This window comes from Lagenorhynchus albirostris, chromosome 1 (assembly GCF_949774975.1).
Source record: "Lagenorhynchus albirostris chromosome 1, mLagAlb1.1, whole genome shotgun sequence".
Lineage (NCBI taxonomy): Eukaryota > Metazoa > Chordata > Mammalia > Artiodactyla > Delphinidae > Lagenorhynchus > Lagenorhynchus albirostris.
In genome coordinates this window covers 179,541,895-179,560,267 of record NC_083095.1, presented here as the reverse complement: position 1 = coordinate 179,560,267, position 18,373 = coordinate 179,541,895, and the positions used below count along the sequence as shown (strand labels likewise).

Below are 18,373 nucleotides of genomic sequence, written 5' to 3'. Positions count from 1 at the left end.
TAACAACATTATTGAGATATAATTTACATACCATAAATTCACTCATTTTAAAATCCATGTATTTTTAGTAAATTTACAGAGCTGTGCAACCATCACCACAATCTAATTTTAGAACATTTTCATCATCTCAAAAGAAACCTCGTGCCCGTTTATAGTTACATTCTTGTGGCTGTAAAGTAATATCTCATTATGGTTTTGATTTGCATTTCTATCATCACTAATGATGTTGAACATCTTTTCATGTGCTGATTGATCATTTGTTGGTGAAATGTCTATTCAGATCTTTTACCCATTTTTTAGTTGGGTTGTCCTCTTATTATTGAGTTGTAAGAGCTCTTTATATATTTTGAATACAAGTCCTTGCTTGAATATATGATTTGCAAGTAATTTTTCCAAGTCTGCAGCTTGTCTTTTCATTTTCTCAGTGATGTCTTCTGAAGCATACAAGTTTTTCATTTTGATGAAACCTAATTTATCAATGTTTTCTTTTATTACTTGTGCTTTAAGCGTCACTTCTAAGAAATCAATGCCTAATCCAAGGTTAAAAAGATTTACTTCTATGTTTTCTTCTAAGAGTTTTATAGTCTTAATTCTTATATTTAGACCTATTATCCATTTTTAGTTAATTCTGGTATATGGTATGAGACATGGGTCCAAATTAATATTTTTGTCTGAGGATATAATAATTATCCTAGTACAGTTTGCTGAAAAGACTATCCTTTTAACATTAAATTGCCTTGGCACCTTTGTGAAAAATCAACTGACCATAAAAGGGTCTATTTCAGATTTTCAATTCAATTACTACATTGATATATATGTCTTTCTGTAAGCAAGTACCACACTATCTTGATTCCTGTAGCTTTATAATAAATTTTGAAGTTGGGCAGTGTAAGTCTTTCTTTTTCAAGATTGTTTTGGCTAGTCTGAGTCCTTTGCATTTCCATATGAATTTCAGGATCAGCTTCTCAACTTCTGGGGGGAAAAAAGCCAGCTGGGATTTTGACAGGAATTGTATTGAATATGTAGATGGTTTTCACAATATTGAATTGCCATTTTAACAATATTGAATCTTCCAATCTGTGAACATGGAATGTCTCTTCATTTATTCAGATCTTTTTTAATTTTTTTCAGCAATGTTTTATAGTTTTCAGTGTACAAGTCTTACACTTTTCTTTTTTTTTTTTTTTGCAGTACGCGGGCCTCTCACTGTTGTGGCCTCTCCCGTTGCAGAGCACAGGCTCCGGACGCGCAGGTTCAGCAGCCATGGCTCATGGGTCCAGCCGCTCCGCGGCATGTGGGATCCTCCCGGACCAGGGCACGAACCCGTGTCCCCTGCGTCAGCAGGCGGACTCCCAACCACTGCACCACCAGGGAAGCCTTACACTTCTTTTGTTAAATTTATTCCTAAGTATTTTATTCTTTTTGATGCTATTGTGAATGAAACTATTTTCTTAACTTCATATCTGAATTACTCATTACTAAGATATGGAAATACAATTGATTTTTATATTGATTTTATACCTAGTGATTTTGTTGAACTCTTATTAGTTCTAGTATTTGTGTATGTGTGTGTCTGCGTGTATTCCTTAGGATTTTCTACATATAAGATCACGTCATATTTTGGATTTAAAATGTATAAGCCTTTAGAAAATGTGCCTTATATTTGGTTATTTATGGCTGTGAACGAAATAAAATTGTTCCTACAACTTCATTTTGTGAATTGTACAGAAATTACATGGGGTCAACAAACCCTTTTATTTACCTAATTCAGGAAATCAAGTAAGGTGTTACTTTGAAATAATGAATGAGAGACTATGAATTTTGCTAAATGTCAGAGCATTTAGTAGCTAGTGCTTATCCTTAGACATATATAATACATGATGATGTGAGGGAAGGGGTCATGGGCTATCTACTTAGGGCAACTTGAGTTTGAGCCTGGTTTTCCTATGAACTAGCATAGCATCTACAGTTCTACATTCACTAATTTTTCTGATATTTCTAAAAACTGACTTCAGCCACACTGATCAAAGCTATTGTAAAAACCACAGTAAGTGACTAGCAATACTATTTTTTTTTTATCTCAACAACACACATAAGCGTAGTAATTAACAAAATACAACTGTCAATTCTAGGCAAACACTTGGTGCCACTTCACTTGTTTTTCACAGAAAATGAAAGGAGTAACAAAAAATTATTCACTGTTGCTTTCCTTAATGAATGATCTCTAATGAAAACTGCTTAAAATGAAAAATGTTTCTTATTCAAAAGTTAATTTTATTCTGAAAGCATTCTGACCCAAAGAGCTATAGTTATTTAAATGAGGGGGGCACATAGGAGTAAATCTTCATGACCTTGTGTTAGGCAAAGTCTTCTCAGATATAGCTCCAAAAGCACAAGCAGCAAAAGAAGAAAAATACACTGAACTTCGTTAAAACTTCCTTTTTAAATGTGCTCTAAACAATACCATCAACAAAGTGATAAGACAATCCACAGAATGGGAGAAAATATTTGTAAATCATACATCTGATAAGGATTTGTATCCAGAAATATATAAAGAACCCTTACAACTCAATAATAAAAAGATAAATAGCCCAATTTAAAAATGGGCAAAGGGTCTGATTAGACATTTCTCCAAAGACGATATACAAATGGCCAATAAGCACATGAAAAGATTTTCAGCATCATTAGCCGTCAAGGACATGCAAATCGAAACCAGAATGTGATACCAATTCACACCCACTAGGATGGCTATAATAAAAAACAAAGACGATAACAAGTGATGGCAAAGATGTGGAAAAATTAGAACCCTCATACATTGCTGGTGGGAATGTAAACTGGTACAGTCACATTGGAAAAGAGTTTGGCAGTTCCTCAAAATGTCAAAAAGAGTTATCATATGACCTAGCAAGTTCCATTCCTAGGTACATACCCAAGAGAAATGGAAACATACGTCCACACAAAACTTGCATGATAATGTTCATAGCAGCATTATTTATAATAGTCAAAGAGTAGAAACAACCCAATGTCTAAGCAGTGAACAGAAAAATAAAACGTGGTATATATCAATACAATGGAATATTATTTGGCAATTAAAAGGAACAAAATATTGATATATGCTATGACATGGATGAACCTTGAAACTTTAAGTGAGAGAAGCCAGGCACAAAAGGCCACATATATTGTATGGTTTCATTTAAATGAACTGTCCAGAAGAGGCAAATCCCCAAAGACAGATAGTAAATTAATGGTTGCCTGGGGCTAAACAGGAAGGATGTGGAGTGACTGCTAATGGGAGAATAAAAATGTTCTAAAATTAGACTGTGGTGATGTTTGCACCTGTGAAGATACTAAAACCATTGAATTGTATAGTTTAAATGGGTAAATTATATGGTATATGAGTTATATTTCAATAAAGTTGCTAAAAATAAAGGGGAACAACCAAGACAATAAGAATACAATAATTAAATCAAATAATTATCTTAGAAATAGTTTTATAACTATTTGAATAGTTTTATAACCATCCAAATGCCAAATTAAGATGATACATTTCGATATGATACCTCTGAATCAAAACAAGTGTAGTTGCCTGAATATTATCAAAATATATGTAGGTAAGCTGATTATATAAAAGATATATATTCTTTTCAGTTTTTATAAGGTATTTGAAATTACATAGGTGTATAGACAGTAAGGCTATGTGAAAATGTGCAAGAAATTCCAAGGGGCTGCTCCTTGGCTCTCTCTCATGGATCCGAACCAATTAGAGAATGCTTACAGAAGCTGACATGCCTTTGGGACAAAATGAACTTCAACATGGCCTTATAATTTGAAAGCTGCTACAGAGTAACAAATGAGAAACACGATTAGACAGTTCCTAAAGCTCTTGGATACATTTTCCCTACTGAGATAGTGTCACATCAAACAGATTTGGACTTTCACTCTAAAGCCTTTAAAACAACAACTGATAGAATCCAAGAGACCTTGGGGAAGAAAAGAAAAGGAATGATTAAGTCCCTACAATAAGAAAATATCTGGATGGATTTAAAGCCTTGGAAAGATTGTTGACAGGATAAAGATTGATAAATCACTTTTAATTTAATACCCACTGTATTTCCTGAAAGTAAATATTATATTAAATAAGGGCAAAACGAATCTTCTATTAGTAAACCTAAATGTTTTAATAAAACCACCTTTATTAAACTAATACAAGATAAAAATTATCTGACTTCAAAAAGTAAAGTTATCAAACTTATTTTACTCTGGTGATATTTATACAACATAATATCATAATAACTCATTAAAAACCAAGTTATATAAACTTGGTAGCATGTAAATACTATATAGTGCTCCCTCAGAGACTATTTGCAAGGGTTTCTCAAACTATAATTACTACTGACTCCACTATTAATTATTCATGCTCTAGCTGATGTAATCTTTTATTTCCCTGGATTACTAGAGGTAAGGGTGGGAAGGATGAGAAGTGAGGAGGAGGGAGGAGGGAAGAGGAGGAAGTGGGGAAGAGGAGAGGGAAGAGGGAGGAAGAAAGACAATTATGATAATGGGTTAAAGAAATATGCCACAAAAAGAGAACTACATACATAGGTTAAAATTATATGTAGGGCTTCCATGGTGGCGCAGTGGTTAAGAATCTGCCTGCCAATGCAGGGGACACGGGTTCGAGCCCTGGTCCAGGAAGATCCCACATGCTGCGGAGCAACTAAGCCCATGGGCCACAAGTACTGAGCCTGTGCTCTAGAGCCCATGAGCCACAACTATTGAGCCCTCATGCCACAACTACTGAAGCCCGTGCACCTAGAGCCCACGCTCCACAACAAAGAGAAGCCACCATAGTGAGAAGCCCACCCACCGCAATGAAGAGTAGCCCCTGCTCACCACAACTAGAGAAAGCCTGCGCACAGCAATGAAGACCCAACGCAGCCAAAAATAAAATAAGTACATTTAAAAAAAAATAAAATAAAATAAAAGTATATGTATGTAAATCAGATGTACTTGGACAACTCAAAACTGGAAATGGAGTTGTGGTTTCTCACCAGAAAGTCAAAGAATCACACAATTGTTAAACAGGAAAAGACCTTAGCACATTGTCAATCTTACTCTCTACCAAGCATTGCCAAGGAATGGAGTCAACATTGGAGACAAGTAAGGGAAAAGCCCTAAATCTATTAAATCATTGCTTTGATCTAGAAAGTCTTATAAAAACGGGAAAAGAGTTAATCTTAGAAATCAACTTCCCCCAATGAATCTGTAGAGAAAAAACATGTAAACATAACCAAATCAACATAAACTCACTTTTATAAAATTTATAAACCAAATAAATGACTCACGACATCGCTTTCAGAGTCTCTCAACTGTAAGTTCAAGCAGACTTCCTGCCTTGTTAGAGCACCTAAAGTTGTTCCAGCAAATGTGTTTTCCTATTTGTTACTTCAGTGTTTTAATTAAAATTTAAAAGTAATTTAATTTACTGTTATTTTGATTGTCTTTTCTGTGTACTTCTCTCAACCCAAGTCAATTCTGAAAGCTGCTTTCCAAAAGTTACATGTTTTCCTAATAGGCAGTATGCTGGGAAGCATTTTTCTTTCTTTGAAATTCTAAAATTATTTTACAAACCCATCCTACTTTATATTCATGTTTTATGAATCATTTCAATAGCTAGTAACATTTTTTTTAGAAATCTTAATTTTTTTTTAAAATGCATGATGTAAAAATGTTTAATTTAGTGAATCTTACAGTCATTTTTCCTTTAAGGAACAAATATAAGACATAATTAAAAGATCAGGCAGACTTGGAGTTAGGAGAGGTAGCTCATGCTTCAGGAATACCTTGGGAAAGCAGCTTAAATTTCTTTAGACTCAATTTTTTAATGTAAAATGGACTAAAGTACTCTCTGGCCAATTCCATCTCCAAAATCCTATTATTCAATAACCTATTTCATAAGAAAAGTCAATAGAAATGTAGAAGGCAAAAACCAGACATTCATTTTACAAACAACTTTGTACCTACAGAGAACTTTCATTAAAATATATCACTGATTTTTAGAGACAAGGGTAACTCATTTTCAAAGAGTCACCTCACTTCTTCTGATAAATTTATTTCTTGACTCAGAAAAGCGATATTGTCCATGATGAAAATTAAAACATTTTAATTTACACATTTTAAAGAATGAGTCAAAATCTAACAAAGCCTCATTAAAACAGTCAAGAATTAAGCACTTACTTTCATTTGAAGATCCTCAGAACTTTCGGTCGACATGTACAAAGAAAGCAGGACGGGCAAAGTGTTTGTGACCGCGACAGCCCGGGCATGCTCCGGAGTGTGCCTCCCAATCTGTCCCAAGGCCCAGGCAGTAGCAGCCTTAATATGATCTTCTGGCTCTTCTGACAAGCAGACTGACAGCTGGGGCACACCCTGCAGCGTTGATCAAAAGAGCAAGAGTTATGAATCCAGAGCAGGATTAAAGAGTCTTCCCTGTCTCTCAAACGTTAGAAGGAATCATTTTGGTCTTGATCCTTTTCTTAAACGGTTCAATAAATGAGCACTTCACAGGGGCTGTCATTTTTCAAGTCAATAAAATGACTAGAACTAATTTACCTTAATTATCTGTAACAATCCAACTAAACTAAATAACTCCACTAGCGTTTACTCCCCAAACAGAGGCATTTAACCAAAAAACAGATGCCACAGACCAGTATTTAGGCAAAACCAGATTCCCCTGTGACAAATTAAAAATGCGTAGGATTTTAAAACCTTTTGCTTGAGGGGAGGCCGGCTGGGGCCGGCGCACACATCCCAGATGCAGCCGGGCTGGTGACTCAGCTGCAGGTGGCGCCCCAGAGTCCGGGGAAGTGGCGGGGGGCGCAGGACGGTCTCCGAGGTTGCCCCCGGGGCAAAGGATTTCCAGATCTGATCAGGGAGCTGGACTCCTCGGTGTCACCACTTAGAACACACATCCTTTCTTTGCTATCAACATCACGGATCACCAACCACCCCAGACATCTGCCTGTGTGACTTTAAAAAGTCAATGCAGCAGCATTTTGGTTGAAGAAGGAGACCTTCAAGATGGCAGAAGAGTAAGATGCGGAGATCACCTTCCTCCCCACAAAAACATCAGAAATGCATCTACATGTGGAATAACCCCTACATAACATCTACTGAACGCTGGCAGAAGATATCAGACTTCCCAAAAGGCAAGAAACTCCCCACATACCTGGGTAGGGCAAAAGAAAAAAGGAAAAACAGAGACAAAAGAATAGGGACGGGACCTGCACCAGTGGGAGGGAGCTGTGAAGGAGGAAAGGTTTCCACACACTAGGAAGCCCCTTCGCCGGCGGAGACTGCGGGTGGCGGAGGGGGGAAGCTTCGGAGCTGCGGAGGAGAGCACAGCAACAGGGGTGAGGAGGTAAAAGCGGCGAGATTCCTGCACAGAGGATTGGTGCCGACCAGCACTCACCAGCCCGAGAGGCTTGTCTGCTCACCCGCCGGGGCGTGCGGGGCTGGGAGCTGAGGCTCGGGCTTCGGAGGTCGGAGCGCAGGGAGAGGACTGGGGTTGGCTGCGTAAACGCAGCCTGAAGGGGCTAGTGCGCCACAGCTAGACGGGCGGGAGTCCGGGAAAAAGTCTGGAGCTGATGAAGAGGCAAGAGACCATTGTTTCAGGGTGCGCGACGAGAGGGAATTCAGAGCAACACCTAAACGAGCTCCAGAGATGGGGGCGAACCGCGGCTACCAGCGCAGACCCCAGAGACAGGTATGAGATGCTAAGGCTGCTGCTGCCGCCACCAAGAAGCCTGTGTGCGAGCACAGGCCACTGTCCACACCTCCCCTCCCGGGAGCCTGTGCAGCCCACCACCACCAGGGTCCCGTGATCCAGGGACAACTTCCCTGGGAGAACGCACAGCGCGCCTCAGGCTGGTGCAACGTCACGCTGGCCTCTGCCGCCGCAGGCTCACCCCGCATCTGTACCCCTCCCTCCCCCCTGCCTGAGCGAGCCAGAGTCCCCGAATCAGCTGCTCCTTTAACCCCGTCCTGTCTGAGCGAAGAACAGATGCCCTCAGGCAAACTACACGCAGAGGCGGGTCCAAATCCAAAGCTGAACCCCAGGAGCTGTGCGAACAAAGAAGAGAAAGGGAAATCTCTCCCAGCAGCCTCAGGAGCAGCGAATTAAATCTCCACAGTCAACTTAATGTTCCCTGCATCTGTGGAATACCTGAATAGACAACGAATCATCCCAAACTGAGGAGGTGGACTTTGGGAGCAATGATATTTTTTTTTCCTTCTTCTCTTTTTGTGAGTGTGTATGTGTGTGCTTCTTTGTGTGATTTCGTTTGTATAGGTTTGTATTTACCATTTGTCCTAGGGTTCTGTCTGTCCGTTTTTGTTTGTTTTTAAGCATAGTTTTTAGCGCTTGTTATCATTGGTGGATTTGTTTTTTGCTTTGGTTGCTCTCTTCTTTCTTTTTTTAAATTACTTTTTAATTTTTATTATTTTTTTTATTTTTTTTGCAGTACACGGGCTGCTCACTGTTGTGGCCTCTCCCATTGTGGATCATAGGCTCCGGCTGCACAGGCTCAGCAGCCATGGCTCACGGGCCTAGTCGCTCCGCGGCATGTGGGATCCTCCCGGACCGGGGCATGAACGTGTGTCCCTTGCATCAGCAGGCGGACTCTCAACCACTGAGCCACCAGGGAAGCCCAATTTTTTAATTTTTAATAATTATTTTTTATTGTAATAACTTTATTTTATTCTCTCCCTCCCTCCCTCCCTCCCTTCCTTCCTTCCTTTCTTTCTTTTTTTCTCCCTTTTCTTCTGAGCTGTGTGGCTGACAGAGTCTTGGTCCTCCAGCCGGGTGTCAGGCCTGTGCCTCTGAGGTGGGAAAGCCGAGTTCAGGACACCAGTCCACCAGAGACCTCCCAGCTCCACATAATATCAAACGGTGAAAGGTCTCCCAGAGATCTCCATCTCAACGATAAGACCCAGCCCCACTCAATGACCAGCAAGCTACAGTGCTGGATACCCTATGCCAAACAACTAGCAAGACAGGAACACAACCCCACCCATTAGCAGAGAGCCTACCTAAAATCATAATAAGGTCACAGACGCCCCAAAACACACCACCAGACATGGTCCTGCCCACCAGAAAGACAAGATCCAGCCTCATCCACCAGAGCACAGCCACTAGTCCCCTCCACCAGGAAGCCTACACAGCCCACTGAACCAACTTCAGCCACTGGGGGCAGACACCAAAAACAATGGGAACTACGAACCTGCAGGCTGTGAAAAGGAGACCCCAAACACAGTAAGTTAAGCCAAGTGAGAAGACAGAGAAACACACAGCAGATGAAGGAGCAAGGTAAAAACCCACCAGACCAAACAAATGAAGAGGAAATAGGCAATCTACCTGAAAAAGAATTCAGAATAATGATAGTAAAGATGATCCAAAATCTTGGAAATAGAATAGACAAAATGCAAGAAATATTTAACAAGGACCTAGAAGAACTAAAGAGCAAACAAACAATGATGAACAACACAATAAATGAAATTAAAAATTCTCTAGAAGGAATCAATAGCCGAAAAACTGAGGCAGAAGAACAGATAAGTGACCTGGAAGAGAAAATAGTGGAAATAACTACTGCAGAGCAGAATAAAGAAAAAAGAATGAAAAGAATTGAGGACAGTCTCAGAGACCTCTGGGACAAAAGTAAATGCACAAATATTTAAATTATAGGGGTCCCAGAAGAAGAGAAAAAGAAAGGGACTGAGGGCTTCCCTGCTGGCGCAGTGGTTGAGAGTGCGTCTGCCAATGCAGGGGACACGGGTTCGTGCCCGAGTCTGGGAGGATCCCACATGCCGCGGAGCGGCTCGGCCTGTGAGCCATGGCCGCTGAGCCTGTGCGTCCGGAGCCTGTGCTCTGCAACGGGAGAGGCCACAACAGTGAGAGGCCTGTGTACCGCAAAAAAAAAAAAAAAAAAAAAAAGAAAGGGACTGAGAAAATATTTGAAGAGATTATAGTTGAAAACTTCCCTAATATGGGAAAGGAAATAGTCAATCAAGCCCAGGAAGCACAGAGAGTCCCATACAGGATAAATCCAAGGAGAAACACGCCAAGACACATAGTAATCAAATTGGCAAAAATTAAAGACAAAGAAAAATTATTGAAAGCAGCAAAGGAAAAATGACAAATAACATACAAGGGAACTCCCATAAGGTTAACGGCTGATTTCTAGCAGAAACTCTACAAGCCAGAAGGGAGTGGCAGGACATATTTAAAGTGATGAAAGGAAAAAACCTACAACCAAGATTACTCTACCCAGCAAGGATCGCATTCAGATTCGACAGAGAAATTAAAATCTTTACAGACAAGCAAAAGCTAAGAGAACTCAGCACCACCAAACCAGCTTTACAACAAAGGCTAAAGGAACTTCTCTAGGCAGGAAAGCCAAGAGAAGGAAAAGACCTACAATAACAAACCCAAAACAATTAAGAAAATGGTCATAGGAACATACATATCAATAATTACCTGAAATGTAAATGGATTAAATGCTCCAACCAAAAGACACAGACTGCCTGAATGGATACAAAAACAAGACCCATATATATGCTGTCTACAACAGACCCACTTCAGACCTAGGGACACATACAGACTGAAAGTGAGGGGATGGAAAAAGATATTCCATGCAAATGGAAATGAAAAGAAAGCTGGAGTAGCAATTCTCATATCAGACAAAATAGACTTTAAAATAAAGACTACTACAAGCGACAAAGGAGGACACTACATAATGCTCAAAGGACCAATCCAAGAAGAAGATATAACAATTGTAAATATTTAAGCACCCAACATAGGAGCACCTCAATACATACGGCAAATGCTAACAGCCATAAACGGGGAAATCGACAGTAACACAATCATAGTAGGGGACTTTAACACCTCACTTTCACCAATGGACAGATCATCCAAAATGAAAATAAATAAGGAAACACAAGCTTTAAATGATACATTAAACAAGATGGACTTAATATTTATAGGACATTCCATCCCAAAAAAAGAGAATACACTTTCTTCTCAAGGGCTCATGGAACATTCTTCAGGATAGATCGTACCTTGGGTCACAAGTCAAGCCTTGGTAAATTTAAGAAAATTTAAATTCTATCAACTATCTCTTCTGACCACAATGCTATGAAACTAGATATCAATTACAGGAAAAAGTCTGTAAAAAAGACAAACACATGGAGGCTAAACAATACACTACTAAATAACCAAGAGATCACTGAAGAAATCAAAGAGGAAGAAATACCTAGAAACACATGACAATGAAAACACAATGACCTAAAACCTATGGGATGCAGCAAAAGCAGTTCTAAGAGGGAAGTTTATAGCAATAGAATCCTACCTCAAGAGACAAGAAAAGTCTCAAATAAACAACCTAACCTTGCACCTAAAGCAATAAGAGAAAGAAGAACAAAAAATACCCCAAAGTTAGCAGAAGGAAAGAAATCATAAAGATCAGAGCAGAAATAAATGAAAAAGCAATGAAGGAAACGATAGCAAAGATCAATAAAACTAAAAGCTGGTTCTTTGAGAAGATAAACAAAATTGATAAGCCATTAACCAGACTCATCAAGAAAAAAAGGGAGGAGACTCAAATCAATAGAATTAGAAAAGAAAAAGGAGAAGTAACAACTGACACTGCAGAAATACAAAGGATCATGAGAGATTACTACAAGCAACTCTATGCCAATAAAATGGACAACCTGGAAGAAATGGACAAATTCTTAGAAAAGCACAACCTCCCGAGACTGAACCAGGAAGAAATACAAAATATAAACAGACCAATCACAAGCACTGAAATTGAAACTGTGATTAAAAATCTTCCAACAAACGAAAGCCCAGGACCAGATGGCTTCACAGGAGAATTCTATCAAACACTTTGAGAAGAGTTAACACCTATCCTTCTCAAACTCATCCAAAATATAGCAGAGGGAGGAACACTCCCAAACTCATTCTACGAGGCCACTATCACCCTGATACCAAAACCAGACAAAGATGTCACAAAGAAAACTACAGGCCAATATCACTGATGAACATAGATGCAAAAATCCAACAAAATACTAGCAAACAGAATCCAACAGCACATTAAAACGTTCGTTCACCATGATCAAATACAAGGATTGTTCAATATATGCAAATCAAACAATGTGATAATGCCATATTAACAAACTGAAGGATAAAAACCACATGATCATTTCAATAGATGCAGAAAAAGCTTTCGACAAAATTCAACACCCATTTATAATAAAAACCCTCCAGAAAGTAGGCACAGAGGGAACTTACCTCAACATAATAAAGGCCATATATGACAAACCCACCACCAACATCATTCTCAATGGTGAAAAACTGAAACCATTTCCACTAAGATCGGTAACAAGACAAGGTTGCCCACTCTCACCACTATTATTCAACACAGTTTTGGAAGTTTTACCCACAGCAACCAGAGAAGAAAAAGAAATAAAAGGAATACAAATCGGAAAAGAAGTAAAACTGCCACTGTTTGCAGATGACATGATACTATACATAGGAATCCTAAAGACTCTACCAGAAAACTACTAGAGCTAATCAGCAAACTTGGCAAAGTAGCAGCATACAATATTAATGCACAGAACTCTCTTGCATTCCTATACACTAATGATGAAAAATCTGAAAGAAATTAGGGAAACACTCCCATTTACCACTGCAACAAAAAGAAGAAAATACCTAGGAATAAACCTACCTAAGAAGACAAAAGACCTGTATGCAGAAAACTATAAGACACTGATGAAAGAAATTAAAGATGATACAAAACAGATGGAGAGATAAACCATGTTCCTGGATTGGAAGAATCAACATTGTGAAAATGACTATACTACCCAAAGCAATCTACAGGTGCAATGCAATCTCTATCAAACTATCAATGGCATTTTTCACAGAACTAGAACAAAAAATTTCACAATTTGTATGGAAACACAAAAGACCCCGAATAGCCAAAGCAATCTTGAGAAAGAAAAATGGAGCTGGAGGAATCAGGCTGCTGGACTTGACTAAACTACAAAGCTACAGTAATCAAGACAGTATGGTACTGGCACAAAAACAGAAATATAGATCAATGGAACAGGATAGAAAGCCAAGAGATAAACCCATGCACATATGGTCACCTTATTTTTGATAAAGGAGGCAAGAATATACAATGGAGAAAAGACAGCCTCTTCGATAAGTGGTGCTGGGAAAACTGGACAGCTACATGTAAAAGAATGAAATTAGAGCACTCCCTAACACCATACATAAAAATCAACTCAAAATGGATTAAAGACCTAAATATAAGGCCAGACACTATAAAACTCTTAGAGGAAAACACAGGCGGAACACTCTATGACATAAATCACAGCAAGATCCTTTTTGACTCACCTCCTAGAGAAATGGAAATGAAAACAAAAATAAACAAATGGGACCTAATGAAACTTCAAAGCTTTTGCACAGCAAAGGAAACCATAAACAAGACCAAAAGACAACCCTCAGAATGGGAGAAAATATTTGCAAATGAAGCAACTGACAAAGGATTAATCTCCAGAATTTACAAGCAGCTCATGCAGCTCAATATCAAAAAACAAACAACCCAATCCAAAAATGGGCAGAAGACCTAAATAGACATTTCTCCAAAGAATATATACAGACTGCCAACAAACACATGAAAAGATGCTCAACATCACTAATCATTAGAGAAATGCAAATCAAAACTACAATGAGGTATCACCTCACACCAGTCAGAATGGCCATCATCAAAATATGTACAAACAATAAATGCTGGAGAGGGTGTGGAGAAAAGGGAACCCTACTGCACTGTTGGTGGGAATGTAAATTGATACAGCCACTATGGAGAACAGTGTGGAGGTTCCTTAAAAAACTAAAAATAGAATTACCATATGACCCAGCAATCCCACTACTGGGCATATACCCTGAGAAAGCCATAATTCAAAGAGTCATGGGGCTTCCCTGGTGGCACAGTGGTTGAGGGGTGCAGGGGACACAGGTTCGTGCCCCGGTCCGGGAAGATCCCACATGCTGCGGAGCGGCTAGGCCTGTGAGCCATGGCCACTGAGCCTGCGTGTCTGGAGCCTGTGCTCCGCAATGGGAGAGGCCACAACAGTGAGAGGCCTGCGTACCACTAAAAAAAAAAAAAAAGAGTCATGTACCACAATGTTCATTGCAGCTCTATTTACAACAGCCAGGACATGGAAGCAACCTAAGTGTCCATCAACAGATGAATGGATAAAGAAGATGTGGCACATATATACAATGGAATATTACTCAGCCATAAAAAGAAACAAAATTGAGTTATCTGTAGTGAGGTGGATGGACCAAGAGTTTGTCATACAGAGTGAAGCAAGTCAGAAAGAGAAAAACAAATACTGTATGCTAACACATACATATGGAATCTAAAAAAAAAAAAAGAAATGGTTCTGATGAACCTAAGGGCAGGACAGGAATAAAGACGCAGACATAGAGAATGGACTTGAGGACATGGGGAGGGGGAAGGGTAAGCTGGGACGAAGTGAGAGATTGGCATGGACTTACATATACTACCAAATGTAAAATAGCTAGTGGGAAGCAGCCGCATAGCACAGGGAGATCAGCTCAGTGCTTTGTGACCACCTAGAGGGTTGGGATAGGGAGGGTGGGAGGGAGACACAAGAGGGAGGAGATATGGGGATACATGTATATGTATAGCTGATTCACTTTGTTATAAAGCAGAAACATACCACTGTAAAGCAATTATACTCCAATGAAGATGTTAAAAAAATAAAAATAAAACCTTTTGCTTTCCCTTGTTAAAAAAGTTAATTTAGAATCCTTTTAAAAATTGACTTTTCACCAAGTATAACAGATCTGAGAACAAAATACCTACTATAGATCCAAAATCAAATGAATAATATGAGCAAGAATCCTATTGAAGTAAATTTTAGGTAAAATATAGTCACTAAAACCTTTTCTGAAATAGTAAATTTCCATTAATTTTTGTCAACATTTAAATGATAGTTTTGCCCATTTTAACATGATTGAATGTCAAAGGAGGATGACTACTTTTGTTACACAGATGGCATATGCTTATATCTTGCACTTCAAACTTCAATTTTATCTAAATAATCAAAACAGAGTTAACTAAAGGGCCTCAAATGCATCACAGTTTATATACCCAAGGAAGAGTCAAATAACCAAATCAAATTATAATTCATTCTGTATAGGCATAATTTTCTAACTAACTTGAGACTAGAAGAATTATCACCTAAAATTTAGCACCACAAAAGCCACTATCACATGGGTCATGCTACCGCAGCAAAGGCCAAATGATCATATATACTTTTTTTCCCTCCACCTTTAAATTAGGTTTTTAAGACCAATTTCTTAAAGAAGAGATCTGCCATATTTCTTTGACTTCCTTCTTATGACTAAAAATGTGTCTGCCCATACAAAAAAAAAAAAAAGGTCAGAATCTTTCTATCTTCAGAATGAGGTAACTCTCCAGAAAGTCCATACTTCTGAGACATACCAAGACTGAAGAAGCAGGAGGAAAAGAAGACAGCCAGCCCCCTTTACCCCATGCCCAGCACTCTGACTTACTGGCCTCAGTTGTTTTGAACGGCAAATGAGACAAGGAGCGCTGAATGTGCTTTGAACATTAGAAAGTATTATTTAGACTGGAGGTGTTCTCAGTCCTGAGAGTACTACACGGAACGGGAAAGGATGAGGCAGTGTTGCGTGGTCTGCCTCAAACTGCTGGTGCCCCCACCTTGATCTTCAGTTAAATGGAAGACAAACCAGATGGGAGAGGCCAGAAGCAGCCCCAGAACAAAGGCAGGGAGCACCTCCTGGTTAGTCTGGGGAAGAAACACAGGAAGCAAAAGCAATTGCTGCTTCCTTCCTCATCCTTCCTACAGTAGGCTTTCTGACTATCCACAAAAGAACCAAGAATCAAGAATCCTGATCGCATCCCCATGGTGACCCTTCAGAAAGCAGCACTACTGCTCTAGTCACTATCAGAGTCTTTGGTAATAGAAGAACAAAAGGAATAGCTAGAGATAAAAAGGGAGTGAAGTAAAGAATTATCAAGGAATAGGTAGAAAATAAAGATCTGAGGCTCATTTTTATTCTGAGGATTAGCAAAGGATTAAAAAAAAAAATCCACACTTCTGTTTAACATACAGCAGCAGATTTTCCATGCTGATAGGAAACCCACATCCTAGAGGGTTGCCGGAGACACTGGGAGCACGCAGCCTTTGAAGCATGCTTCAGGAGATCAATATTTATTCATTCAACAAATATTTTTTGATCACCTACTATGAGCCAGGGCTACGTGATCTGGTGGGTTAATTCCAAGCCGTAAATTGAGATAAGGCCAAATCCCTAGAGCAAGGAAACAGCATGTCAGAAACATGCTATCCAACATGTGCTCTGAATTGCCCATGTCTAAGAAGATAAATTAGCTCATGGAAGCTGAAGGAGAGAGAGCCATCCATTGTCATATCCTGCCCAAATGGCAGGAAGGGGGAGAATGTACGGAATAATAAAAATGACCACTGGGCATGTCATTTATGATAGCTGTCTTTAATCAAAGTATGCTTTACATATTTGTAAAGCCAATCCTTCAAGATACAAATACATGGTATTTAGATACAGGTGATACTAACACTCAGAGGTGTTGACATTTTATTGATATTAAACACTGAGTAAAACTTTAAACTTCCTGCCAAGTAAACTTTACTTCAAGCACTGCTTTGGGAAACTTACTAATAAGGCTTGAAGAAAGCTGGTAGTTCTTTGACTCTGGTCAGCTATATTTTACACTCTGTGGGATAGTATTAATCTGTGGTTCTGTCTTAGAGTATCTCACTGCAATAACCAGAGGAAAAGGAAGCAAGAACAAACCTTGGAAATGATGACCGCCATTGCCAGGTTCTCAGAATGAGCTGCCACGTAGCCAAGCATCATGATGCCCGGCAGCTTTATGTTTCCTTTGCAGGACCCAATGCAATCGATCACGGCAGCAACTCCCCCCGTGTTCACTATCAGCTGAGAAAGCTAAGAGGAAAGAAGGAGAGCTAAAGTGTAAGATGATCTTTAAATATTACTTCAGCATTGCCAAATTTTAAATTTTAGGACCTAAAAAACGTCTGGTAAAATCTGAAATGTCATTTAGTGAAATTATTATTTTTATCAAAGAAGTGTACAAGGGTAACAGTCCTGCTATTTCTAATGTACAGAATATGCTCACTGTGAGGACCCTCTCTGTGGCTCAATTTTTCTTGCACGACTCTATCCTTATCATAATGGATGTCAAAACTCCTCACCTAAACACTAAGTCTAGGGCTAGTTCATAACTAGCTAACTGCTGAAACCCCCTATCACAAGGTGTGAGTAAGAATTGGATTAATCACTGAATGCTGAAAGGTGAGATCAGACTTGAAATAGTCTAGCCCCATTATCCTTCCTTTGCCAGCAATGATCTCTAGCTGACTGCACTCCAGTCTTGAACAATCTCAACCAGATAAAGATGTTGGGTGAAATAAAGAATGAGGACTTGGGACTTCCCTGGTGGTCCAGTGGCTAAGACCCCGAGCTCCCAATGCAGGGGGCCTGGGTTCAATCCCTGGTCAGGGAACTAGAGCCCATGTGCCGCAACTAAAGATCCCCCACGCCACAACGAAGATCCTGTGTGCTGCCACTAAGGCCTGGTGCATCCCAATAAATAAATAATTTAAAAAAAAAAAAGAAGAAGGACTTAAAAGTTTAGTGAAATGAAATTGATTAGTGAAAATATGCACAGAAAAAGACATAACTTCAGAATCTACCCAGGTTCGCTTTGTCTCTATTCCTTTCCCACCTCACACCTCAGAGCAGGAACCACTGTGCAAGAGCAGCTGTTAGAGCAGTTACGCCAGGTCAGGGGGCCTGATGGTCTCTCCCAACCTGGAGGGGCACCATCTCTCACTACGCCCAGCTGACCTAGAGTGACAGGACAACAAAGGTCCACGGTCCCTACAATCTAGAAATGGAAAGCAGAAAATGATTAAAACCTGAGATTTCAGACTCTAACTCCATTGATATAACCCAGTGGTTCTCAAGTGGGGGCACTCTTGTCCCCTAGGAAACATTTAGTAATATGTGAGGACATTTTTGATCGTCACAACTTGGGGGAGGGGCGCTACTGGCATCCAGCGGGCAGAGGCCAGGGATGCTGCTAAACATCCACCCTACAGTGTACAGGACGGCCCCTCACAGTGTACAGGACGGCCCCTCACAACGAAGAATGACCTGGTCCAAAATGTCAAC

General features: G+C 39.6%; 1 protein-coding gene across 2 annotated transcripts in view; it reads right to left on the bottom strand.

The window, feature by feature from the left end:
* Positions 1-18,373, bottom strand: part of SPAG6 (sperm associated antigen 6) — a 73,894-nt gene that overhangs the window by 16,759 nt on the left and 38,762 nt on the right. For both annotated transcript variants that reach the window (XM_060121339.1, XM_060121348.1), the window contains exons 7-8: positions 16,970-17,122; positions 6,238-6,429 (exon numbers count right to left, since the gene is read on the bottom strand). In XM_060121339.1, the coding sequence (XP_059977322.1) occupies positions 6,238-6,429; positions 16,970-17,122 (345 nt within the window). The remainder of the gene's footprint in view (positions 1-6,237; positions 6,430-16,969; positions 17,123-18,373) is intronic.